The following is a 27,741-nucleotide window of genomic DNA, read 5'->3' as shown; positions in this document are numbered from 1 at the left end:
CGAAGGTGCCTTTATTTTTGCCAGAAGTGGTAAATTATGCTTCTTATACACACATAGCCCAGAATAAAGTCGGCACAGGAAAAAGACAAAGCACTGTGTTAATATGCACATTCAAGTGTAAAAATGTCAAGTTCACAACTTTACAACTGTTCTCTTAAAAATTCAATACATTTAGACAAGCAAATTAAAAAGATGGATGTTTTTTGAAACGCAGTATAAACATGACAGTTACCCCTATAAAAACAGCCTGGGAGAATTTTTCAACTGGCACCAGCGAACAATAAGAAATCGCAGATCTGTTCAAATTCATGAAGTATAAATAAAACTGGGTGAGAATCAAATACAACTGAAGGAATCAAGTGGAATAGGAAGCACACAATGAGTAAAATCTCTTCTTCAGCACCCAATACAATTTGTATTTTCTACAATACAAATGTAGAAAATTGAGAAGTGGGCTTGAATAAAGAGTAAAAACAAATTCATCATGAAAATAGGTAGTCAGGTCTGACAGCTTATTTCAAATTAAATCCTAAATCAGGTACCTTGACTACTTAATAGAATATGTGAGAGAGAAAAATGCATGCTTTTTCATAGAGTACAAACATTTATGAAACTTAAGGCCAATCTGAAAATGTTCAACATTTTTGCTCCAGTTCTTAATGAAATTCCTCATTATAGAATTCACTGCCTTCCTGAAATACCAGTTTGTACACTCTAAACATTTATTACATGTCCTTAAGAGAGGAGCAGAAATCCTAGAGTGTCACTTGTTAAAGACAATGTATAAAAAATGCAAAAAGGATCGTTAGCATCCAAGAACCCTTTAAAAGTGAGGTAGTTGACTCATTCTCCATTGAGACCTGCAGAAATACGGGGAAAGTAGATTTGGGGCTTTTTATTAAAAAATGTTTATTGAAGTATAGTTTATTTACAATATTGTATTCATTTCAGGTGTATAATATATACTCCACTTAAGATTACTACAGAACAATGGCTATATTTCACTGTGCTATATGACATATCCTTGTTCCTTATCTATTTAGTTTCCAGGAGTTTGTATCTTTTAATCTCCTACCCCTATCTCGCCTCTCCTCCCTTTTGTCTTCCCAGGATCACTAGATCGTTTTCTACATAGGTGAGTTTGTTTCTGTTTTGTTATATGTATCTGTTTGTTTCATTTTTTAGATTCTACATATAAGTGATAACATACAGTATTTGTCTTTCTATGTCTGACTTATTTAACTTAGTATAATGCTCTCTAGGTCTGGGATCTGAGGCTTTCTAAAAAAAAAATTCTGAAAACAAGAGAAATAATTTTTTATTTTTTTAAGTAAGTCTTTTATTTCTTTAGGCAAAGAAGCTTTTATTACAACTCTTTACAAAAAGGCTTCATTTAAGCTCCTTAAATTGCTACTGGCTTACCTACGAGCCTTTCTCAATGTCTAAAACAGGGAAATTACAGAACATCTGAATGACATTTGATTGGTTCTGTACTTTGTTTTCGTGGCTTACAAGTTCTGAGGCTTCTGAGAAAAAAGGTCAAACAGAAGACAGAAAATAGAAAAGGCACCTAAGAAGCTCTCCCAGCCTGGCTGCCTGCTTAACACAAGCAGGCTTACAATGCTGCCAGGTTTTAAAGGTGAGAGGATAGGGAGGCCAACTGTTTAAATTCCCTCATTTTAAGGATGGAAAAATGAGCCCTGAAATGTGGCAGGTAGTGGTAGGGCTAGGGAAGGAACCCACAGCCACAGATATTCAATTTATAAGTCTGTTCTACTACCCAGGCTTTTCCAAAAGCTGTTTCCAGAGTCTTCCACAAGACGTTAATAGCTATGGAGGGGAGGAGGGGGCAGGGCGGTATGGGGCGGGTGGAAGGAAGTTCCACAATCAAAGCAGTCCATCTAGCCAGGAAAGCACTCAGGTAATCAAGTTAAACTAGTTTTTTTAATTGCAGAACTCCTCAAAATCTTTGAACTGCTTACATTAACAGTCATGGTTAAGTTCTGAGTAACGGGAGATGGTCTTTGAGCCAAGGGCTTGGTAGGTTCCAATCCTGACTATTGACTACTTACTAGCTCTGTGACAGTGGGCAAGTTACTAAACCTCTCTGAGTTTGGTTTTCTCAATCAGCAAAATTAGCCTAGTAAGAGAACAACAGACTGGTTCCAAATAGGAAAAGGAGTACATCAAGGCTGTATATTGTCACCCTGCTTATTTAACTTATATGCAGAGTACATCATGAGAAACGCTGGACTGGAAGAAGCACAAGGTGGAATCAAGATTGCCGGGAGAAATATCAATAACCTCAGATATGCAGATGACACCACCCTTATGGCAGAAAGTGAAGAGGAACTCAAAAGCCTCTTGATGAAAGTGAAAGTGGAGAGTGAAAAAGTTGGCTTAAAGCTCAACATTCAGAAAACGAAGATCATGGCATCCAGTCCCATCACTTCATGGGAAATAGATGGGGAAACAGTGTCAGACTTTATTTTTCTGGGCTCCAAAATCACTGCAGATGGTGACTGCAGCCATGAAATTAAAAGACACTTATTCCTTGGAAGGAAAGTTATGACCAATCTAGATAGCATATTCAAAAGCAGAGACATTACTTTGCCAACAAAGGTCTGTCTAGTCAAGGCTATGGTTTTTCCTGTGGTCATGTATGGATGTGACAGTTGGACTGTGAAGAAGGTTGAGTGCCAAAGAATTGATGCTTTTGAACTGTGTGGTGTTGGAGAAGACTCTTGAGAGTCCCTTGGACTGCAAGGAGATCCAACCAGTCCATTCTGAAGGAGATCAGCCCTGGGATTTCTTTGGAAGGAATGATGCTAAAGCTGAAACTCCAGTACTTTGGCCACCTCATGTGAAGAGTTGACTCATCGGAAAAGACTCTGATGCTGGGAGGGATTGGGGGCAGGAGGAGAAGGGGACACCAGAGGATGAGATGGGTGGATGGCATCACTGACTTGACGGAAGTGTGTCTGGGTGAACTCCGGGAGTTGGTGATGGACAGGGAGGCCTGGCGTGCTGCGATTCATGGGGTTGCAAAGAGTCAGACACGACTGAGCGACTGAACTGAACTGAAGAGAACGTATCTAACAAGCTTACTACAGTGTGGATTTAGCATAAGCATTCAGAAGACAAGCATGTATAAGTGTTGGTACAAGAGAGCTCAAAAACTCATTTACAATGTTATTCATTCATTCACTCATTTATACATTCATCAAACATTTGATGAGTGCCTGCCCTGTGCAGCCCTGTGAGAGGCCTGAGGGGTGAGAAGCCACGTCCACAATCTAGGGGTGAAGACAGACAAATAAGCAGATTAATTCAAGGCTGTATTAAGTACTGTGGCCAAGAGGGGCTTGATGAGCTATGGGAGCCCAAGGATGGGCACCCGACTGAAGTCAGGGGGTGTCACCCTGCAAATGTGTCCCACAGGAGGGGAGAAGGAGGAGCAAGTGAGGTAGGATGGGTGTGAGAAGGATGTTCCACAGGAGAAGCTGCTCTTATTACATGTCCACTTCACTTGATCTCCCTGTATTTTAAGAGTACTTCACTTAATCCAAAAAAGACAAACATCAACTTTTTCTGTGAAATAAAATACACCAAAGATATTCAGAATCTTAGACTTGGAAAGAAGCCCAGAGGACACCTGCTTTCAACCCATACCCAACCAAAGACATCCCCTCTACAGTATCCCTAGGATGAATATGAAAGACAGGATGAACACGGCCCTGGTTTAACCAGGACAGTCCAGACGTACACTTGTTATTCTGGCGTACTTAGAGCAACCCATTTTATTCTCAAAAATATCCCAATGTGGACCATAAATTATAATGGTCACTCTACTCGTAGATGATCCCCCATCTTAGCTTCAACAATTTAGGGGACAGACATCACCTCCCTGCAGGTACACACTCAAGCTCAGATCATTCTAACAAACAGAGCTCTTCATCAACAGTGCAAGAGAAATGCCTCCCAGAGCCCTTTCGTCTGCTGGCACTGATCAAGCTCCAAGGATCACGTGGAACAAGTTAAATTCCCTTTGGATCACCTTGCAGACATGTGTAGAATAATCATAATTCTTTCACCTCTTAGTCTTCTCTAGGTTCAATCACGTATTCACCCTTCCCCAGGCTCTACCGTCTCAAGTGAAGGGAATCACAGCCTCCCTAGTTGCTCAGGCCAGTACCCAGGAGTTCTACTTTGCCCCCTCTGCTCTCAGATATCCAACACCAGACCCTTCTCAGCATCTCTCCTCCTGCCAGCCTGCTCCACAGCCACATCATGTCACACCTGGCACACGACAAAACACACACAGAAGCCAAAGTGCTCTCTTTAAAATATTAACTAGAGGGGACTTCCTCAGTGGTCTGGTGGTTAATAATCCACCTTCCACTGCAGGGGACACAGGTTTGACCCCTGATCGGGGAACAAAGATCCTACATGCCGCAGGGCAACTACAGAAAGCCCATGTGCTGCAACAAACACCCAGCATGGCCAAAATAAAATAAATTAAAAAAAAAATGTTAACTAGATCCAGTGGCTTCCAGCTGCACTAAAGAAGAAACCCAAACTTCTCTGAGGCTCACAAAGTCTAGGTCATCCACTGCTGCTATTTCTCCAACCTAAGCCTAGCTCCTATCCCAGTTCCCCCGTTCATGACTCCCTCAGTACTGGTCATGCTGGATTCTACTCACCAGGCAGGTTTCAGCTCAGGTGTCACTTCCTTAGAGAGGCCATCCCACACCCCACACATAAAAGAGCCCAAGGAGCCTAATCGTATAATACGCAACCACTCTCTCCCCCATTACTCTGTTTTATTTTATTCACAGGCCATTAGCATAAGTCAGTTAAAAGTTCACTTGTGTAGAGTGTGTTTTTCCCTGGAGCTATAACTCCCAGGAGAGTGAGGATTTATATCCACAGTACTTGGAACACTGCCTGGTACACAGTATATATGGGATAAACATTTATTTAACAAATAAGTTCATCTGTTCCTGAGGCTTCCATGGTTTCCAAACCCCTCCCCACCACAGGTGACCCTCTTCTGGATAAATATCGATTAAAAATTCAGTGTTTCAACAGGACATACTTTTATAGAGAGGGAGAATCAGCCCTCATCTTAGGGGTTTTTCAAAAGGGTCCCTGACAGGAAAGGTTCTAGGCTGGTCCTCAGGTAGCGCTAGTGGTAAAGGACCCACCTGCCAATGCAGGAGACACAGGAGATGTGGGTTCAATCCCTGGGTCAGGAAGATCCCCAGGAACAGGAAATGGCAACCCACTCCAGTATTCTTGCCTGCAAAATTCCATGGACAGAGGAGCCTGGTGGGCTAAGTCTGGGGAGTCGCGAAGAGTCAGACACAACTGAGTGACTAAGAGCGTGCGTGCACACACACACACACACACACACACACACAGGTACTCCTAGGTGCCCCCCTTAAACATTTCCAAGAACTGAGACAAGCTATTTCCCCTCCTGGGCCATGGTTGCCTCATCTAGAAGAGGAAAGTTTTTCACCAAATGATTCTGAAAGTTTCATCCATTCTAAATCCTCTTTTTTTGCGTAAGTTTTTCCTAAAGCTGCATATCCCCTGGGCAGAACTCCCTACCTGACAGTCTTTGTCTCACTGCAGAGGTTTACAGCACAAATGCCAACACCTGGGAGGTAGGAGATGAGAGAATCATCTTTATTTCCTAATCCAAGTCAGACCTCAAAAGACCCATGACTTGAAAAGACACTTAAGAACCTCTTAAACAGATTTGAAATCTGAGCCTTTGGGAGCCCACCATGCCTCACTAACACTCATTCTGATCAGGGGCCTTGTTTTAGAACTGGTTGGAATAAAATACTGTGCCCTGTTATCCTACTCTATTGGATTCTCACCTTCCAGGGTTATCAATTGCTTCCTGAGTCTACACCACACACTGACTCCCAGGACAGGCAGACAACCAGCCTTTTCAAAACCAGACATAGAACACAGTTGTCTGACCATGTTCTCTTCTTATCCAATCAGCCAACCCTGGATCGCACTTCCTGAAAAACTCAGTTTCTGTGAACTCACCTTCACCCTATTGATCAAATCAGCATTCTCCTGCCAAGAAAAACCTGCCTTTCCAACATGAGACAGGTCATACCAGGTCTGAGCCCCACAGCTCTCAAAAATGAATGCTCTTGTAGAGGATACTCAAATGGCATTCTTTCCTTTTTTGGCAAATATTTATTAAGTCCTTATTAAGTGACAGGTATTATGCTCGGGGGATGGTGAATAATTCGGAAACAGCTTTACCTGCCATCGCAGGACGGTTCGGGTAAAGAAAAGGGCATTCAACAAATACCTACACAAATAATGATGAGTGAGATAAATAATGTGAAACGAAGGCATAAGAAGCCGTAAGAACAAATAAATGGAAGCATCTCAATCTGCAATGTTGGACAACAGCCGGGCATTTCAAATGGACTGCCCAGAGTAAGTTTAGCTGAAACCTGACCATGCAAAGCTGAATATGGATTGTCAAAGCAGCAGGACATGGTAGGCACTCCACCAGAGCTCTGTCCTAGTTGATCCCAAGACAAGTTCTTCCTCACCTGAAAGCCTTCCCTAAAATGCCTTTTCCTCACACAGGCATTCCCTGATCAACCTAACAAATTCAACTTTGCAGGCATCTCTCCCCACTCCTCACCACTTCTCTTCATCACAGCACTGCTGAGGTACTTCCACTTCAGGATGGGATGGACTTCATATACTCTTACTCTTTTTGATAAATTTTAAACAGATGATATATGTGTTTTCATTCTTGTTTCTCTAATATATTTCATACTAAAAAGTCATAATTCAGAAAAAAAATCACCCAATATTGGTTTGAATTCGATGTTACTGCATTCCTTAGACTTTGAGCAGTTAAAAGACAGGGAAGGTATCTTCCATCTTAGTATTCCCAGGAAGAGTACAGTACCTAGGAGACAGCAGCACATTTCCGATGGCTTGCTAAACAAACAGGCTACATATAAATCCAGAAAGGAAATCTTCAAACAGAGGGAGCTAAGCTCATTTCTTCTATAAGTCAAAAAACAGACCCCACTGATGGATGGCAGACAACCAAGGAGGCACGAATCTAAATAAATGTCACTATATACACCCAAAAGAACTGAAAGCACTGACAAAGTCAGACACTTGTACACCAACATTCATGGTAGCGTTATTCGTAATAGCCAAAAGCTGAAAACAAACCAAATGTCGACTGACATATAAAATAAACAAAATGTGGTATACGGAAACAGTGGAATATTATTCAGTTTTAAAAAGGGAATAGAATTCTTTTTTCATTGATTACAATGTTGTATTAATTTCTGCTGTACAACAAAGTGATTCAGTTGTACATATAAATAATTTTTAAAAAATACTCTTTTCCATTATGGTTTATCCCAGAATACTGAATATAGTTCCCTGTGCTATACAGGAGGCCTTTGTTATTTATCCAGGATTGAAATTCTGATACATGGTACAACATGAATGAAGCTTGAACACGTTATGCTAAGTGAAATAAGCCAGTCATAAAAAGACAAATATTGTAAAATTCCTTCTATGAGGCACTTAGAACAGACTAACTGACACAGGCACAAAGTAGAATCAAGGTTTGCCAGAGGCTAGGGGAGGGGGAAATAGGAAATTATTGTTTAATGGTACAGAGTTTCTGTTTGGGATGGCAAACAAGTCCTTTAAGTGCATAGTGGTGGTGAGGGTTGCACAACATTAGGGATGTACATAACTTTAATGAATTATCCATTTAAAAATAGTTTAAATGGTGAATTTTATGTTACGTATATTTTATCTCATTTTCCTACCAAAAAAGATGTATCACTTGTATATTCCTCTAGCCAAGGCCTCTAAGATAACCCAAGAAGATTTATCCCATGACAGCAAATCCTTTGAAAATATCACTGTAATTTTGTACAATGCTATATGTGGCAATGCCAATTCTTAAGAATGAGCCAAAGTAAAGCAAAGGAAATTTAACTAAATTTTCAATTAGGCCAGGCAAAGAGAATCTGAAGAAACCAGAGCAACATTTACTAAAAGGCTCTTTATGTGCCAGACATTGTACTACTAGGTAGTTCTATGAACATTACTTCATTTGATCTTTACAATACTCTACGAGGTAGGCTCAGTAGACATGAGTTTAGTGAAGGACAGGGAAGCCTGGCATGCTGCAGTCCATGGGCTCACAAAGAGTCAGACATGACTTAGCGACTGATGACAACAACTAGGTAGGCATTAATATCCCTATAAGAAATTGATTAAACAAGTAAAATGAGATAAACCATACTGAAAAAGGATATTTTTAAAAATATTGTATACACATATCTGAATCACTTTACAGCAGAAATTAACACAAGATTGTAAATAACTATAATTTTTAAAAAACTAAAATTCTAGTTAGGATGAAGAAAAAATAATTAAGGCGCTACACTAGCATGAAAAGGATGAAGAAACAGAGCTACAAAATCACTACTAGCAGTAGACAAGGCAAAAACTTCTGATTTGTACTTAACCAGGTTACTAGGTTAACTGCCTCAAAAAAAAGAGTCAACATTCTCCAGAGTATTATAACAGGACCCAGAGAACCAAAAGTGAAGGGAAAAGAAAATGAACAGGTGCAAACCCCAAGATGACCCAGATGTTGGAATTACTGGACAAAGAACAAAACAGCTATTATAACTATCAGCTATGACGTGAAGGTGAATGCTCTTGAAATGAATAAAAAAGCTAGGCATTCTTTCTCAGCAGAGAAACAGGAGCTATTTTTTAAAAAGGAAACTTTAGAATTGCAAAATACAGTATCTGAAATTCACTGGATAGGCTCAAAAGCAGGATGAAAATGACAGAGAAAACAGGAAGCTTGAAGACATATCACTAGAATACTAGATTGTATCACTAGTATACTATCTAAAAACAGAGAAAAAAAATTGTTTTAATGAACAAAATCTAAGGAACCTCATCAGTAATAAAAAGTCTAACTAAAGTGTCGGTATGCCAAAATGAGAGGAGAAATTGGTGTTGAAAAAATATTTGGAATAATGGCTGGACACTCCACAAAATATGGTTAAAGACATAAATTTACAGACACAAGAATCTCAACAAACCCCAAACAGGATAATCTCTAATAAAACAATGTCCAAAAGCATTATAATCAAACTGCTAAAGATAAAAGATTTTTGAAATATCTTGAAAGAAGTCAGTAAAACAAACGCCACAATACATATGAGAGATTAGTGGTTCAAATGTCTATTATTAGAAACCACATCTACAGAAAAGAGTGAGACAATATTTTAAAGTCACAAAAGCAAAGAAGTGTCAACCCAGGACTTTGTATCCAGTGAAAACATCCTTCAAGAATAAAGGTAAAATAAACACATTGCAGATGAACAAAAAGTAAGAGAATTCATCACCGTAAGACTTGCTCTAAAAGAAATGCTAAAGGAAGTTTTTTCAGCTGAAGGGAAATCTGGAACTTTAGGAATAAAGGAAGAACTACAAAAATAGTTTGGGTAAATAGAATAGATTATTTTCTCCTTTAAATTATAAAAACATACGTATGAGCATTACAAGCAAAATTTGGGGGTTCTTTCCCCTTTATGAAGACGTACTTACTATATATAACAACTATAATACAGGGAGTCAGGTAAAGGAACCTACATGGTAATAAGGCTTCTATAGTAAGTCTTAAAATGTTAACTCTGTAGTAGACTGTGAAGAGTTAGGTGTGTATATTCTAATTCTTAGAGCAACTTTAATTTCATACTTAAAAATTAAACTTTAATTTTATACTTAAAGATACTTAAATTATCTTTCAGTAATGAAGCAAAATATATTTGAAGACTAAAAAAATAACACCAAAGATATAGCCAAAAGCTAACAGAAATTAAAATGAAATATACATACTAATGTATACAGTGTAAAACATATACATATATTTAAAAATAACTCTATTAAGTATATATAGTATAAATATACACACATACATACATTTACTCAAAAGTGAAGTTAAGAGACATGGAAGACTGAGTGACAAAGTCTAACCAACATCTAACTGGAGTCCCAGAGGAAAGAATGGAAAAACAGGCAATGTTCAAAAAGATCGTGGTTAAGAATAATCCAGATATGATTTAAAAACACTTGTCCTCAGATTCAGGAAATTCAATGAAACTGAAGCAGAGAAATGGAAAGAAACCAACACCTAGGCATATCACAGTGAAACTGCAGAATAGCAAAGACAGGAGATCGTTTTAAAAGTGGGCCCAACTCGATGACCTACAGAAGAATAGCCATAGAAGTTCCTGATGGCGGACGTTTTAACAGCAATGACAAAAATGAGAAGACAGTGAATTAAACCCTACAGTGTACTAGGAGGAAATACCTGCCAACTGTAAATTTTTACTTAGTTAAATTATCTTTCAGTGTAAGTGTTAGTCGCTCAGTCATGCCCCACTCTTTGCGACCCCATGGACTGCAGCCACTAGGCTCCTCTGTCCATGAGATTTTCCAGGCAAGGATACTGGAGTGGGTTGCCATTTCCATCTTTCAGTAATGAAGCAAAATATATTTGAACACAATTAATAAAAAAAAAAACATTTACCAAAAGGTCTCCTTTAGGCAGAAGAGACATTTTTTTTTTATTTGAAAAAAGAAGAAAAAGGAGAAGCACTCTTCGTAATTCTGAATCCTTAATGAAATTGGCTTTCAGTTGAAAAGACAGTCTCAAAATAGCTTCTCATCCTCCTTTTTCAAGGACACTTACTCAGCAATTTGTTTCCTTAAACTGTTAACAATTTTGAAAGTATTAAACCACAAACAAATAGATGATCATTATTTCTCAGGTTCCCACCAAGAGGAATTGTTTTTTCCCATCTCACTGCTATTCCTCTGACCAAGATTTAGGAGATACATTAATGACACAAGTATAAAAATGAAACATACTCTTTAGAAATTATATATTTTAAATACCATCCTTTTAAGGTAGTTTAAGTTATCTAGAGTTAAAAAACAAAAACAACAACAAAAGCTAGCCTTAATCCCTTCTAGGATTTGATATCTATAGTTTTTAAGACACTGTTTTAAATGAAACATCCAAGTAATAATCACAAGTAGGTAAATTTCTACACACACATATACTCTGTTTCTCACCATTAAATTTACCATTTATCTCTACAAGAAAACCCTGAGAGCTAGATGGATGCTTTGCCTCTAAACGTTACATATTAAAAAACAAACAAACCCAAGAGGACAGCAGCATCAGCAGTTTTTTAATCTCTCCAAGTCGATGTGTAGAACCAGACACAGCAATTAGATAACCACTAGATAAAACCCCAAAATCCTAAGCACACATGCACAGCCAATCTATGTGAAGGTACCTTTACCAAACCAGGATACAAACAGGCAAAGGGAAACCGCCAACAGCCACACAACCTGCGTGGTTGTTACAGCTGTACGGAGAAAAGAGAAGAAAGCAACAAGTCATCAGAGCTGTGACGAGGAAAATCCCAAAGCAGCCAGTGGACATCCCCGGAAAGCAGAGAATTACAGTGTGAGGAAGCAGTGAAAACGGGGATGGCTTCTGCCCACTGTGGTAGCTAGTGCGCGCTAGGGACCCGTGGTGAGAAAGTACAAAGGCCATTGAACAGTCTTGCCCCAAGAATTCTTGACACTGACCTGCTAGGGTTCCCATCCAGAACAGAGTCCCTCACCAAGGAGAAAGCTGAGAGAATAAAATCAAACTCTAGGAAACAAGGGACAAGAGAGTAAAGGAGAAGGAATGGAAGGGAAGAGATGCAGGAAATTCTGAAGGAACAGGAGATCATATGTTTGAGGCCCATGTGAGCACAACTGAAGATAAAGAGTTCTTCAAGAGACAGAAGCTACCCTGGACCACGCCTCCTTCTAAAGGGTAAGGAATGCTCAGAACGCCATGTCAAAATGAGGTCAAGGGCACTAAGAAAATGATTCATGAGAGAATAGAACAGGATCAGCAAACTCAGATGAGCAGATAAATCAAGAAATAACTAAATCAAAAGAAAAGGCCACTTCAGAAATGAACACAAGAATACTTAAGAGACAAAGAAGATGTAAAGGAATAAAAAATTTTAATCAAAAAAAAAAGAAACAATTCAAAACAAGTGATAAACTCTGAAAATGAATCCTATAGATATATTAAGAGTTCCTAAAGAAGAAAACAAAGAATGTTTAAGAATGTTTAAATCCATAGGTTCATGACATTTTTTTTTAAATCTGGTGATTATACAAATCTACATTTGTGATAAAACGATATAGAACTAAATACACACATACCAATGAGTACATATAAAACTGATAAAACCAGATGAAGGTAAGTGGGTTGTGTCAATTGTCAACTTCCTGCTTGTGAAACTGTTCTACGGTTACGTAAGATGCTAGCACTGGAGGAATCCAGGGGAAGGGTGTATGGGATATCTGTATTATTTCTTACAACCACATGTAAATTTACAATATTCTTTAAATGTTTAATTACAAAAAAAATCAAATCGGTTATTTCTAGAGAGTAGTAGGGGATCACTTCTTTATTTTAAAACCTAGTAAAGAATCAAGCATTTACTCTCTTTCTTGTATGAACAGTATCAATGGTTAAGAAAATAGTAGATGAGGGAACCACTTCTTTATAAAGTCTCAATTAATTAAAAAAAAAACTATTATATTCTCAACATCTTTCAACCCCCAATGAACTCGTGGATCTAAACACTAACATTAACAGGATTAACAGCAGGTAACATTATAAAGAGAGAGAGAAAGATATTATGTGCCTTGTGGTGTAAGAACGTGTCACTATCTGAGGTCTTGCAATGGGGTCCAGATGTAAGTCTGATCATGTCTATGGATCCAGACACCACTGGCAGGGAATGCACAGGACAGGAAGAAGAGTTGAGGTGCAACATGAAAGGGCAATCCAGAAAAAAACCCTGGATTCTTTCACAGATAAATTGTTGGGGGTGGGGGGGAGCGGCAGACAGGGCCAGGGGCTGGGAAGGAGCAGGATCAGTTCAGTTCAGTTCAGTCGCTCAGTTGTGTCCGACTCTTTGTGACCCCATGAATTGCAGCACGCCAGGCCTCCCTGTCCATCACCAACTCCCGGAGTTCACTCAAACTCATGTCCATCGAGTTGGTGATGCCATCCAGCCATCTCATCTTCTGTCGTCCCCTTCTCCTCCTGCCCCCAATTCCTCCCAGCATCAGAGTCTTTTCCAATGAGTCAACTCTTCGCATGAGGTGGCCAAAGTATTGGAGTTTCAGCTTTAGCATCGTTCTTTCCAAAGAACACCCAGGGCTGATCTCCTTTAGAATGGACTGATTGGATCTCCTTGCAGTCCAAGGGACTCTCAAGAGTCTTCTCCAACACCACAGTTCAAAAGCATCAATTCTTCGGTGCTCAGCCTTCTTCACAGTCCAACTCTCACATCCATACATGACCACGGAAAAACCACAGCCTTGACTAGATGGACCATTGTTGGAGAAGCAATGTCTCTGCTTTTCAATATGCTACCTAGGTTGGTCAGATTATAACAGTCTTAACTAAGCCAAAAAAAAATCTTAAAAGACACAAATTTGCTTTAAATGGGCAGGACTAAACATTGGCAGTCTTGGGGATACATGCCTGCTGATAATACTATAAAGAAATGCAAAGAAGTATCTAAAAAGTATCTTAAAGTATCAAGAAGTATCTTAAAAAGCAAGATAGGGACTTCCTTGGTGGTGCAGTGGTCAGTACTCCAGGCTTCCAATGCAGGGGACACAGGTTCAATCCCTGGTCACAGAACTAAGATCCCACCTGCTGCATGGTGCAGCCAAACAACAACAAACAAACAACAACAACAAAACTCTTTTAAAAAAAAGCAAGATAGTGGCTACTTCAGGGACAGAGCAGGTGGTGATCAGGATGTGGCACATGGTTGGGGTTGCTATGGCAGGTGGCAAAATTCTAATTCCTGACGTAAGACAAGGTTACAGTGATGTTTGTTTTAGAGTAACACAGTAAAATGACTCACTTGATTTGTGTGATCTGTATTTGATTTTTCTTTTACAATGAAAAGGCTTTTCCTGAAAATGCAAAGTTATAGCCCTAGTGTTTCCTATCATGAGAGAACATTTATAACATTTAAAATAATTAATTTAATTACATTATTTTAAAGAATTATATGAAACATAAAATAATCACATGACTGTAAATATCTAAAAAAACTGCATGAAAGTAAATAATCTTATAAAATAATTACATTTAATATATACATAAGAGTAAACCACATTAATAAATTCCAGCCAGCCAGTGAAACCTGGGGAAGCTTCTGAGGCCTATTTGTTATGTTAAAAACGAGATTAACAAGTGCTACTAGGTTTTAGGGGCTTCCCTGGTGGCTCAGCTGATAAAGAATCTGCCTGCAATGTGGGAGACCTGAGTTCGATTCCTGGGTTGGAAAGATCCCCTGAAGAAGGGAACTAAGAAACCACTCCAGAATTCTGGCCTAGAGCATTTCATAGACTGTATAGTCCATGGGGTCGCAAAGAGTTGGACACGACTGAGCAACTTTCACTTTCACTGAGTTTTAGTGACAAGCAAACACTCAGATGAGAGTTTCTTCTCAACTTACAAGAGCCCTGAGCCCGAGACTGTGTGATCTGATGTTTGGCCATGTACCACCTTGATTTACCTGCTTCACGTAAAGTCATCTAGTGGCCCATCTCCTCTCCTACACTCTTGGAAACACCAGGTTAAAAATAGGTCTAGTGCATGAGGGTATGCCAAGACCTAAGAGGAGGCTGAAAAAACAAAAACTTAGCTCCCTCAAATCACTGACAGGTTCATTTCACTCATTCCAGCCCTTTCTAATCATGCTTAAAAGGTTTGCTTTTCCATTATGAGCACTTAAGTGAGTGTCCAACACTATGACCGGGTAACAGCTGCTTCTCCTCGTCCTGGTTACCAGCACACACACTTCACTGTGGGTTTAACAGGGCACCAGCAGAGCCTAGTAATGATCAGCCTTTATGCCTAAAGCGCTCAGAGCTTCTCAACTGACAAGAGGCCTTGTATCTGAAAGCGCAAAATACAAAACTAAGTGCCCTCCCCCATCGGAACTCCCTATCACAAAACAAGACCTCACAGCCTGAGCTGTTCGCTCATCAACACTAAGCCAATCTGACCTCAAACCCCTTCAAAAAGGGGGACGGGGAGGACAGGGTATATCAGATACATAACAGACTTGTAATGTAAACTTGTGAAGAAAACCTTGGGATTCAGATGGAACTTGGTCATGTTTTTTAAAACACTGGGACTTCCCTGGTGGTCCCCTGGTTAAGACTCAGCACTCCCAATGCAGGGGGCATGGGTTAGACCCCTGGTTAGGGAACTAAGACCCCAAATGCTGCAAGGCAGCAGGACAAAAAATAAAATGAAAAATAAAGTAATATGAAACACATATATAAAGGAGGCCTGATTCTCCTATAAAATGGCTTGAGAGCAAGTCTGGTTTTACCTCATCTTTCCCCCTCACTACCCCAGGTTTTCTACATGAGTCAAACCAGGATGGTTAGCTCACAAGAGAGAACGGTGAAGCCAACATATAAAGATGAGATTCAGGCAGGAGTTGAAAGGAAACCTGTATAAGAAAGGAAGATTAGTGCTGAAGTCCTGTCTTCCAAGTCAGGGTCTTATTCAGTCTCCCTGGGGTCAGCTGACCCCGTTTCCTTTCCTCTCTCACCACCTCTTGCTTCTTCTGCATCCTTAGCCCTGTTTCGTGAACCTTCCGCTTTCTAGCTTACCTACCCCTCCCTCCTTCCCTTGTATATTTTCTGCCTTCTCATGAGGCAGATGAGTAAATATATACCCAAATATACACAGACAGTAAAGAATCGGCCTGCAAAGCAGGAGACCTGGGTTCAACCCCTGGCTTGGGAAGATCTCCTGGAGGAGGGCAACCCCCTCAAGTATTCTTGCCCAGAGAATCCCATGGACAGAGGAGCCTGATGGGCTACAGTCCATAGGGTCGCAAAGAGTCAGACACAACTGAGTGACTAACACTTTCACTTTTCACTTTCACTTCAAATATACACAAACCTACTAAAATGTCTGCAACAGAAACCCTGAGCTCCCCTTACCACACAGGTGCTTCTAGAGGCCTTATCCACTGCTTCCATGACTCCCCTGGGTCCCCTCTAAGAGAGGGTTCACCCCAGATGTTAAGAACCAGGTTCTGGCCTCAATTTCCTGTGATCATCCAGAGCAAAGGGCCCCTTTCATAAATGCTACTCTGATCATGTGAATTCAAGAATCCTTTAAAAGGATGCTCTCTCTCCATACCAACACCTGATGAGCCCAAGATTTTAAGAATAGAAGTAAATTGAAAAAAAAATACACATTTAACCCTCCATTCTAGAAATGCCTATAAGTAAAAGAAACCCAGAAGGGTTTAAAGCCCAGGTACAAGACAGCAGCTCAAGTCAGACTCCACACGTTAGACACTATCCCAGGTCTGTGGGATATCCATAGGCCTGTCCTAGGGGAAAACCTATAGCAGGAAAATGGTGAGCTACCTGGGGGGAGGGGAAGGACTTGTAGTTTGGATTTTTCACCCAAGCTGTTTCTAATGAGCAGTAGAGAAATATGAGCCTGTTAAAACATTACTTACTGCCTGCTGGATGTCAGACTTCACCTGCTCACTCAACATGCCTTCAAAAACGAAGGAGTCACCAAACTTCTCAGCCTGAAGGAAAGAAGGGAAATAAAAATGCAGAAAAGTTTGCAGTAACACATTTCACAAGTGCCATTTTCTGTGTACGCTGCTCGAGTGGTTCTTCTTGTCCAAATGAACTTAATTTTGTCATATGACCTCCCAAAGGATTCAGAAATGACATTAAAGCATCTGGCTTCCTATTAAAACAGGTTAGTGTCACTTACAGAGCCCATTTTCATTTTAGGCTCATGTAGCTGATAAGGATGCAGACTGGAAGAGGTTAGCTTTTGAGCCTGTGATTGTCTCTGTTGATGGAAACACATCTCCCCAAGTATTACAAATGACTTTGGAAAATAACAGGATTCTTTACATATCAGATCACATACCAACCTTTTCCTTTGTTCTACTCCAGGAATTTAGCTAAAAGAAGCAAATGGCACTGTTTGCTGATATTCTGACACATTCTAGCTCCACTAAGGTGTCTGCTGTGCTGATAAATCTCAAGTGGCCAACCTGAACACCAGGTGGAAATATGTATTTTAATCATTCTTATTTAACGTTACTGTCTCAAGTCTGTATCTACTTGGTTTTCTTTGCTGCATGTGGCCCCAGTGAGCAAATGTGCAAAGTAGCCTCTTGGTTTCCATGGTTCTACTCTTCTGGTTTTCTTCCTCCTTTTGGATTCTTCCTCCTCATCTCCTGAAATACGTGGGCTCTCCTTCTAGCCCCTAAAACACTGTTGCTCCCTGATATTCTACCCTGCCTCTCTGCTCGTCTTACTCTATTCCAGCGGCTCTTGGGCTCTGTGCAGTTGAGATCAGCTGGCAAACTTGTTGCCACTACACATCACAGCTCCCCAAGCCCAGCGCTTCTGATTCTGGAGGTCTGGAGTGAGGCAAAGGAATCTGCACATAAGAACAGCTAAGCTGGTGACTCTAACATAGGTGGTCTAAGAGATCCCACTTGAGAGACACAGACCTGCTGCTGGACAAACTCTGGCAATCTCATCATTTTAACCACTGCCAGCACTTCAAATGATGCTCAGATCTCTACCTGCATACATATCCTCTCCTCGCTAGATGAGCGTAACTTCCTGCTACATCCCTGGATTTCAGGCCTTATGAACACCTCAAATTCTTCTTCCTGATTCAAGCTCATCAACTTTTATGCATCCCAGCTCTTCTTCCTGTATTCCCTTGTGGCATCACCATGTCTAAAAACCCAGACCAGTCCCTCATTCAACAACATTGATCAAAGACCTAGCAGATGCCCGCCTTTGGGCTACATGACACAGATACAAGGTCAATATTACATAGGCATGCACTCTGACCTTAGAGCACTTAAACATGGAGCACTTAGAACAAAAGTCAAGTTGAAAAAAGAATGGAAGAAAATAAGTACAACTTTATGTGACATTGTAAAGTGGAGAGTACTGAGAAAAGTCTCCTTTTGAGAGAGCGGGCAGAGGAAGCCTCCCTGAGAAGGATATTTAAGATGAGATGACTCGAGAATGAGAAGGAGCCGGCCATTGCAAAAGGGGGACAGGCAGGAAATTTCAAGCAGGGGAGAGTATGGGCTGTGCCCCAAAGATGGTAAAGAGTGTCCAGTTCACAAAGAACAGAAACAAGAACAGCAGGATCAGAATGCGATGAGCAATGGAAGTGGGATGTAAAATGAAGCTGGAGAAATGGAAAAAACAAAAACAAAAAACAACTGTAAAGTGGCATAAAAATATGAAGTATTTTATCCAAAGCCAGGGCTTTAACCCTTTTAGTTCCCTAGGCCCTTTTGGCAGTCGGGTGAAGTGTATAAAACAAAATCAACACAATTACAAAGAAAGCGAGTTATATCAAAATATTCGTAAAACAAATGTGTGCTATAGTAACACATACAGGTGTGTGTCTATATGTATATGTCTGCCTTTTTTTATTTTTTAATATATTAAATAAGATCTAGTGGCAGGTCTCATAATTATCATTTCTAAGGTGGGGATGGAGAAGGCAATCGCACCCCACTCCAGTACTCTTGCCTGGAAAATCCCATGGATGGAGGAGCCTGGTATGCTGCAGTCCGTGGGGTGGCTAAGAGTCAGACACGACTGAGTGACTTGACTTTCACTTTTCACTTTCATACATTGGAGAAGGAAATGGCAACCCACTCCAGTGTTCTTGCCTGGAGAATCCCAGGGACAGGGGAGCCTGGTGGGCTGCCATCTATGGGGTCACACAGAGTCAGACACGACTGTAGCGACTTAGCAGCAGCAGTAGCAAGGTGGGGATGAATACAAGTAATTTTAAGGTTAAGATCTCTGAGATAAGACTAATGTGACACAAAGTGTCTGTGATTTCTGCTGAGGACAAAGACACAGGCATTGCTGCCATTTCTGTACGACATTGTCTACTGCCTAATTAAAGGACATGCTCAATTTCAGTTAGAGGGTAACAGAAATCCAGATGTAGTATTCCATCATCCATGTTCCTATACATCCTAAATTCTACTCATTCTGTCTAATCTCGATGGAGAACCCTAGTCCATGGGAAACTTCCTGCCTTAGAAGCCATCTTCTAACTTCAGCAGACTATTAAGGAACTTGATCTAAGAGTATTCTCATGAAACAAAAAGTACAGAAACTTCTCACTAGGAATGGGATCAAAGCAGCAACCATTCTGTATATTTTAGGAAATGCCAAAGAAATGCAAAACCAAATTTGGAAGTTGTTCTGCTTTCAGCATTCACTCTGAATTTTTTTTTTTTAATAAAAAAGATGTTCTACCCTGAAACAAAAACAAAAACAAGGCAGGGACTCCACAAACTGAAAGCAAGGGAAGAATCTTTTGGTAAGAAAAATGGGAAACATATATATATGACAAGGATATTTGAGCCACTCAGAAGCTTCCGTCATCTTGAAAGCCTCCCTCTTCCTAGTGCCACTGAGTACAAACAGCTGCTTTCAGAACACTGCTCTGTGATTCAGCAGCCACAGCAGACACTGGAATTGCCGAAGGAAACCTCCTGTGTCTTCAGGCACTGGAATAAAACCACAAAAATGAAAAGCTGCACTTCTTCATCTATCACTTATGAATTATGCCATGCTTCCGAAACAGACGAACTATAATTTTTTGAGAGGGAAGAGTGGCCTTACTTTACATGCTGTTATCTCAAAAAGCCTGAGCGGACAGTGGCACCCTTTGGCATATTACAGCACTGACACACCAGAGCATCAAGGTTAAAAAGACAGGTGCTGGGGTCACACTGGCAAGGCCTGAACCACAGCATCACAACTAACCAGCTACGGGACTCAGGGCAAGATGCTTTGATAATCCCCCGTTTACCACCTGAAAAGTAACCTGCCTCGCTGGGTTTCTATGAAAACAACAATTAGATGAAACATATATAAAGTGCTTGGCACAGCACTGGGAACACAGTGAAAAGTGGTCAACTGATGAAATCGTTCCTCCCCATCCCAATCCCGTTACCTCTGTCAAATAGCCAGTTGAGTTCACAAACTTCTCAAATTCAGCGTTACTGACTTCATAGGCATCCATGTAAAAGGCATCAATAGCAACTCTCCTCGCAGGTGCTTCCCCATCCTGCTTTATCTGAGGATCATCTGTGCCCATTGTAAACACACCGGCAGGGATGGGGACCATCTGCAGCGAAAGGGGAAACACAGGAAGTCAGGCCACTGCAGTCAGAGTAAACCCGGGCCAAGTGTAAAGTGCCAGCACGAGGTGAGCACCGGACAGGGAGCGAACCCCCGCCGCAAAAGCCACTGAGAGATGAGTAAGGTGACTCCACACTCCAGCGAACGGCTAGTCACAAAAGGAAGTGAAGAGTCTTTAGGACAGTAATATATCTAGAAAAAACTCTTCATAATATATATCTGCACACACACACACACACACACACACACACACACAAATAAATAAATGAAAAATAAAAAGGGCTTCCCTGGTGGTCCAGTGGCTAACACTCTGTGCTCCCAATGCAGGGAGGGGCAGGGTTCAATACCTGGTCAGGGAACTAGATCCCACATACTGCAACTAGGAAGTGGCGCAGCCAAATAAATAAATAATTAAAAAAAAAACACAAAAAATCACACACCTGCACACACCATGGAAGCAGGTTTAGAGCAAGAGTCACCAAGCTCCTAATGACTGGAGGTCAGAGGCAGGGAGCATATTCCACTTGTTTATACATCTGAAGGAAATGGCACCCCACTCCAGTACTATGGCCTGGAAAATCCCAAGGACAGAGGAGCCTGGAAGGCTACAATCCATGGGGTTGCAAAGAGTCAGACACGACTGAGCGACTTCACTTCGCTTTACTTTATACATCTGTGCGTTTTCCTCCTTTACTATGTTCTTATTCCTTTTAAACTATTTTAAAAAGCAAATATAAAAATGCCACATGTAATATCTTTTAAAACCAACTCAGTCAATTGAGGTTGCCAATGATAATGGAAAAGACCTAAATCACTCAAATGGAAAATCTAAAACATTTACTAAAGGACTATGCCTTGTCCTTTTTTAACACCTTCGCAAAACTCTAACTGCAGTTACTTTGTTTCTATCTATTAGACAGCGTATTAAAAAGCAGAGACATCACTTTGCTGACAAAGATCCATATAGTCAAAGCTACAGTTTTTCCAGCAGTCATGTATGGATATGAGAGTTGAACTGTAAAGAAGGCTGAGAACCAAAGAAATGATGCTTTTGAACTAGGGTGCTGGAGAATACTCTTGAGAGTCCCTTGGACTGCAAGGAGATCCAACCAGTCCATCCTAAAGGAGATCAGTCCTGAATATTCATTTGAAGAACTGATGCTGAAGCTGAAGCTCTAATACTTTGGCCACCTGATGTGAAGAGTTGATTCACTGGAAAAGACCCTGATGCTGGGAAAGACTGAAGGCAGGAGGAGAAGGGGGGAACAGAGGATGAGATGGTTGGATGGCATCACTGACTCAATGGACATGAGTTTGAGCAAGCTCCAGGAGATAGTGAAGGACAGAGAAGCCTGGTGTGCTGTAGTCCATGGGGTCGCAAAGAGTCAGACATGACTTAGTGACTGAACAACAACTGTTTTCTATAAATTCTAAACCCCACGAGGGCAGCAAGAGAGGCTACCTTGTTCACATGTTGTCCTAGCACTAAACATAAGATCTGAGGATCACACCTAAAATTTTCAGTTAATAAACACAGGTCCAAGGTCAGCATCATTGGAGAAATGCAAACAAAATCTACAGTGAGATTCCACTTCACACCCACCAGCACAGCCGTAACCAGAAACACAGATAAGAACAAGTGTCAACAAGGATGAAGGAAACTTGCAACCCTTTACGTTGCTGGTAGAAATCTAAAGTAACACTGCTGCTTTAGAAAACAATGTCAGTTCTTCAAAAAGCTACATAAAAGAGTTAACACATGATCATGCAATTCTACTTCTAGGATTATACCCAAGATAAATGAATACATATATCCATGAAAAAACCTGTATAGTAATATTCATAGCAGCATTATTCATAATACCCCAAAAGTGGAAACAACCCAAATATTCATTTGTCCACTGATGAACGAATAACATGTCACACATCCACAAAATAGAAATCAGCCATAAAAAGAAACGAAGTACCACACAGGTGAACCTTGAGAACATGATGCTAAATGAAAGAATCCACTCACAAAAGGCTGTATATTGTATGATTCCATTTATACAAAATGCCCAGAGCTGAAGCCAAAGAGACAGAAGTAGATTCGTGATTGCCAGAGCCTGCAGGGAGGTGGGCAGAGGGAATAAGTGCTAATGAGTATGGGGTTTCTTTTCAGAGTGATGAAATGTCCTAGAATTAGTGATGATGCTTGTGGAAACCTTGTGTCTATACTAAAAACAAACACTAAATTGTAAACTTTCCAAGGGTGAATTTTATGACATGTCATTTGTATCTCAATTTCTAAACAGCAACACAATCATACCATCTATCAGAAATATACTCTGCAGACACAGTGTCTTACATGCTAATCATTTGAGTGAAAAAACAATTCACTCACTTCTCAGCAGATTAGGATCTGTCAGATCTCTGATCTAGAAAACAAAAGTTTGACTTGAGGAAAGGAAAAAAAAGAAACTAAAGAGTAACAGCTAGTAGGAACAAAAACAGAAAACGTGGCTTAGCAATAAGAGCAGAAAAGTTCGAAAAACAAGATCAGAAGTAACAGAAAGTAATGATCAGTAATCATGGTTTCCTACGCTCTATTTCCACTCTCTTTACTGGTGGCTGCTTTCAATTTTGTGCATGTATTTCCCAATGAAAATGGAGCTGCTTTCATCTATGACATAAGTAATAAATGTTTTAATGTCCAATGTATTATTATTAAGAAGTCATCCCGACCTCGCCCATCTGCTAATCCCAACAGTATAGCAATCACCCAGTTTTACTGGGTCACCTAAATATATATCCCTCTCATCTCTCCCCTTTTCTGTTCTTCAATAAATGCAGTAGCCTCACAATTGGCCCCTTTGCCTCCAGCTTCATACTTTCACATTTCTACTAGCTCCTCTCTAAGCCACCAACCCTCCACTCAAATCATTCATACAACAAATATCCAAGCCCCTACTGAACCTTCCAAAATATGTCTTCTATATCCAACACAATTTATTGAAGCTCTGCTTGGAACAGAAAAAGGTGGGAAACAACCGAAATATTCTTCAGTATTGGAATGATTAACTAAGCTGTGGGCCACTCATAAAATGGAAAATTAAGCAGCCACAAGAAAAGAAAAAGAAGGAAAACTGAGGGAGAAAAGAAGACAGTTTTAATATATAGATATGGAGAGATCACCTTCACTTTTCACCTTCATGCATTGGAGAAGGAAATGGCAACCCACTCCAGTGTTCTTGCCTGGAGACTCCCAGGGACAGGGGAGCCTGGTGGGCTGCCGTCTATAGGGTCGCACAGAGTCGGACACGACTGAAGCGACTTAGCAGTAGCAGCAGCACCAGGATAAAGGGATAAGGAATGGAGAGGACAATGACCAATTCATGCCCAATTCATGTTGATGTATGGCAAAAAACTATCACAATATTGTAAAGTAATTATCCTCCAATTAAAATAAATAAATTAAACTTAAAAAAAAAAAAAGAAAACATGGTATGTTATCATTTGTGTGAAAAGGAGGTGAGGGGGAAAATATAGATTCACATCTTCTTTTTGTATTTGCTTACATTTGCAGAATACCGCTCTGGGAAGATATTCAAGAAACACATGCAGTGGTTGTCAGAAGGTAAGGTTATTACATAAGTGGAAAAATTTTCACCATACACCCTTCTACACAATTATTTTTTAATTTTAAAACCATGTAATGTACTCTCTATTCAAAAAAACAGTATAGTGTCAATTTGATTATGCCATTTTCCTACTTAAATTCTTTAGGGTTCTTCCATCACCTTTCAGAGTAAAATATCGAAGCATCAGAGCCCATCTCTCTCACCCTGGACTCTATCTGTACTTCTCTCTGTTAATGACATCCATGTTCAAGGATCATCTCCTACAGAAAGCCTTTCCTGCCTGCATTTCCCTCTGCTGGCTCTGCATACACCTCTCATTAGGGGTCCTTTGTTAAACACCATTCTATCCCAACACCTGCCCTTGATCCCAGGCTCCTTGGGGACCAGAAATAAAGTTTTCATTTCTATATCCCCAGCTCCTAGTATGGTGCATAATTCAAGGAAGGAAGGAAGGATGGAAGGGAGGAAGGAAGATGGGGAGGAAGAAACTTCAACAAGTACAATGAAAAATGTATCATCTGAATTATTCCTAATTATAAAAATTCTCAGGGAGGGAGGTGGGAGAGGGGTTCAGGATGGGGAACACGTGTATGCCCATGGTGGATTCATGTTGATGTGGCAGAACCAATACAATATTGTAAAGTAATTAGCCTCCAATTAAAATAAATAAATTTAAATTAAAAAAAAATTCTCCTTCTTCTATAACACCATCCCAGACATGGGTAGTGTGTCTGCATCACAGTGAAACCTGCTGAACAGACTCTGCTCAGAGACTGAACTAGGTTCCCACATTATTCTCATCATTTGTCAAGCGTCTGGGACACAAGATCCCTTAGTCCTAAGGTGAGAAATCAGAATGTTAAGCAGCTCTGCAAAGAAGTAGAAAAATAGAAGCCTGCAGATGAAAGCTTAAAATGATTATTAAAATGATCTAATAGAAGGTTTCATGTCTCATAAAGGACTTAAAGGAAAAACAAGCTTCCAGCAGCAGACAAGGAGGTCCTTTTCTAAGAACAGTTGTTCATACCTTCCTACAAACACAAGGGCCACAGGAAGCTGTGGGCTTCATTGTATCGAATGAAGTTTTACAATTATCTCAGTTTCTCATCCCACTCTCCCTCCAGGTGAGTACCAACAATGCCAACACAATCACGACTTCCACTGTGGACTCCTGGCCTGGTTGGGTTTTTTTCCCTCTGTTTTTCATTGACTGTCAGAGATAACCCACACTGAAGAAGCCAAGTTTTCATTCTGGAGGCGACAGACAAAAATAGCCCACAAAACTCTGACTGGATCATAATTCCCAAATTATACTAATGAAGTGAAATCTCAGTCCTGCAAATGTAAAGTGCTGTTCCATTGAAACCTGGAGCATCAGGTCTCACAGTCGTAAGCCAAATACAAGCAAGCAAGCAATCGCTCAGTTGTATCCCACTCTTTACAATCCCATGGACTGTAGTCTACCAGGCTTCTCTGTCCATGGCATTTTCCAGGCAAGAGTACTGGAGTGGGTTGCTATTTCCTTCTCCAGGGGATCTTCCTGACCCAGGGATCGAACCCAGGTCTCCTCAGTTACAGGCAGACACTTTACCCTCTGAGCTACCAGGGAAGCCAAATACAAAGAACCACTTTAACCACATCTTCAAGAAAGGTCCAGGTTCAAACAGTCCATTCCTCCTTGGCAGTCAGCTCAAACCCCGCTGCCGCCACAGTTCCTGCTACTGCCAAGCCAAAAGCACACGTGAAGTCAAAGTGACCCTCTTACCACTAGGACTTCATTCGGGCTACACACTCTGCCCAGGTACAGTGAACATCTATTATTTCTGCTCACCTGGCACCCATTCCTTCCTGTTCTTCTAAGAGCAAGTGACATCTTTTAAAAACCACTTCTTCAGCTGAGAGTATGACGCTGGGTGTTGGGGGGGAGCTGAATAACTGCTCCACCTCCCGTGACTCAGGTCTGATGATTTTCATCACCACATTCTTTTGACCACAGGGATACAATTAGAGACAGACACACGACCCAACCACAGTTAATCTCAGAACTTCTGCTGGTGCTATAAGGGGAAAAAACCTCTTTCTTCCAGTTTTTTTATCAGTAGAAAGGATGCTAAAGCTGAAACTCCAATACTTTGGCCACCAGATGCGAAGAACTGACTCATTTGAAAAGACTCTGATGGTAGGAAAGATTGAAGGCAGGAGGAGAAGGGGACAACAGAGGATGAGATGGTTGGATGGCATCACTGACTCAATGGATATGAGTTTGAGTAAACTCTGGGAGTTGGTGATGGACAGGGAGGCCTGGCGTGCTGCAGTCCATGGGGTCGCAAAGAGTTGGAACTAAGAAGGGATACTACCCGAACGTGAAGCCTACACAGAAGAAAGAAGAGCTGCCAAGAGAGAGCCAGAAGGAGAGACCTGGAGATGCTGCCTGAGGTCCTGGATCCAGCTGTGTCTGGGGCCACAGCTGCACTTGAACTTCCCAGTCATGAGAGCCCCTCCCCTAGTTTTTTATCATTCTTGAGAGTCCCCTGGACAGCAAGGAGATCAAACCAGTCAAGTCTAATGGAAATCAACCCTGAATATTCATTGGAAGGACTGATGCTAAGGATGAAGCTCCCAATATTTTGGTCACCTGAAGCAAAGAGCAGACTCACTGGAAAAGACACTGATGCTGGGAAAGACTGAGGGCGGAAGAGAGTGGCAGAGGATGAGACGGTTGGATGGCATCACCAATTCAATGGACATGAGTTCGAGCAAACTCCGGGAGATAGTGAAGGACAGGGAAGCCTGGCATCCTGCAGTTCATGGGGTCAAAGAGTTGGACACGACTTAGCAACTGAACAACAATAACAAGAAGCTAGTTTTAAGAATCTTTTCTTTCATTTGCCTCTGTGGGTTGTTTGTTTTTTTAACAGAGAAAGTGAGCTATGTTTAAATATTATAACAGTTACCTCGTATGCTGCTGGCATACTCATATGCACAGCTTATAAAGTAAAAAACCTAAACTTTTAAAGTCAGCTCTGAAATAGATGCATTTTCATCAGTACATTCACTAGGTCTGGTCTTCTGAAACGAGGTAAGTCAAAGAATTGAGATTATTTGTTAAAGAACAAACTCAACATGTCAGCAGCAAATTTCAGTTAAAGTAACCTGGAAACCAATGTTCCCATAACTGCAGTACAAAGTTTGGGCTTTTGTTTTATACACAAAAACAAAATTAACTTATATGCAGCTCTTTTGTGTAGCACTCTCCTTTTCCCGTCTTTCCTCTCCTCAAACCTAAGCAAAAAGCTAAAAACTCTGGAGGAAGCTGAGTGTACAAGAGAACCAAGCTCCTTGGTTCTGCCCACAAAGTGCTGCCTTAACTATCTATGTAGGACTTATCTACCTCCATCATCCTCTCACTCTACTGCCACTAATCGCAGATGAAATGACACTAAAGTCCCTTTAAGCCCTGTGAGTTTATGATTCTATTCGGCCTCAGTTGTTACATCTGTAAACTGGGGGATAATATCTCACAGGACCCTTGGGAGGATGAGAGACAGCAAAAAGACTATTTGCCAAAGGTTTCTTTAAAAAGTATCTGATACCCTTTATTCCCTTGGCAGTTTGTCAGTATTGTAGCCAGTAACAACAAAAAGGTAAGATCATTCCAGAAATTGTTATACCATCCTTAAATGTGTAAAGCACTCAG

General features: G+C 40.7%; 1 protein-coding gene across 5 annotated transcripts in view; it reads right to left on the bottom strand.

Moving 5' to 3' along the window:
• The window catches only part of SUMF1 (sulfatase modifying factor 1), a 93,804-nt gene that overhangs the window by 61,022 nt on the left and 5,041 nt on the right, over positions 1-27,741 (bottom strand). For 2 of the 5 annotated variants that reach the window (XM_086366631.1, XM_086366632.1), the window contains exons 2-3: positions 20,237-20,410; positions 16,716-16,790 (exon numbers count right to left, since the gene is read on the bottom strand). In XM_086366631.1, the coding sequence (XP_086222757.1) occupies positions 16,716-16,790; positions 20,237-20,410 (249 nt within the window). Of the gene's footprint in view, positions 1-5,891; positions 6,016-14,738; positions 14,896-16,715; positions 16,791-20,236; positions 20,411-27,741 lie in introns of those variants that run through there. The other 3 variants (XM_086366633.1, XM_086366636.1, XM_086366634.1) reach the window with 3 other exon arrangements.

This window comes from Bos grunniens, chromosome 22, assembly GCF_055505025.1.
Source record: "Bos grunniens cultivar Pamir isolate PY7600 chromosome 22, Bosgru_T2T1.0, whole genome shotgun sequence".
Taxonomy (NCBI): Eukaryota; Metazoa; Chordata; class Mammalia; order Artiodactyla; family Bovidae; genus Bos; species Bos grunniens.
Note: the sequence above shows the minus strand (reverse complement) of the source record. Positions and strands in the feature narration are given on the sequence as shown.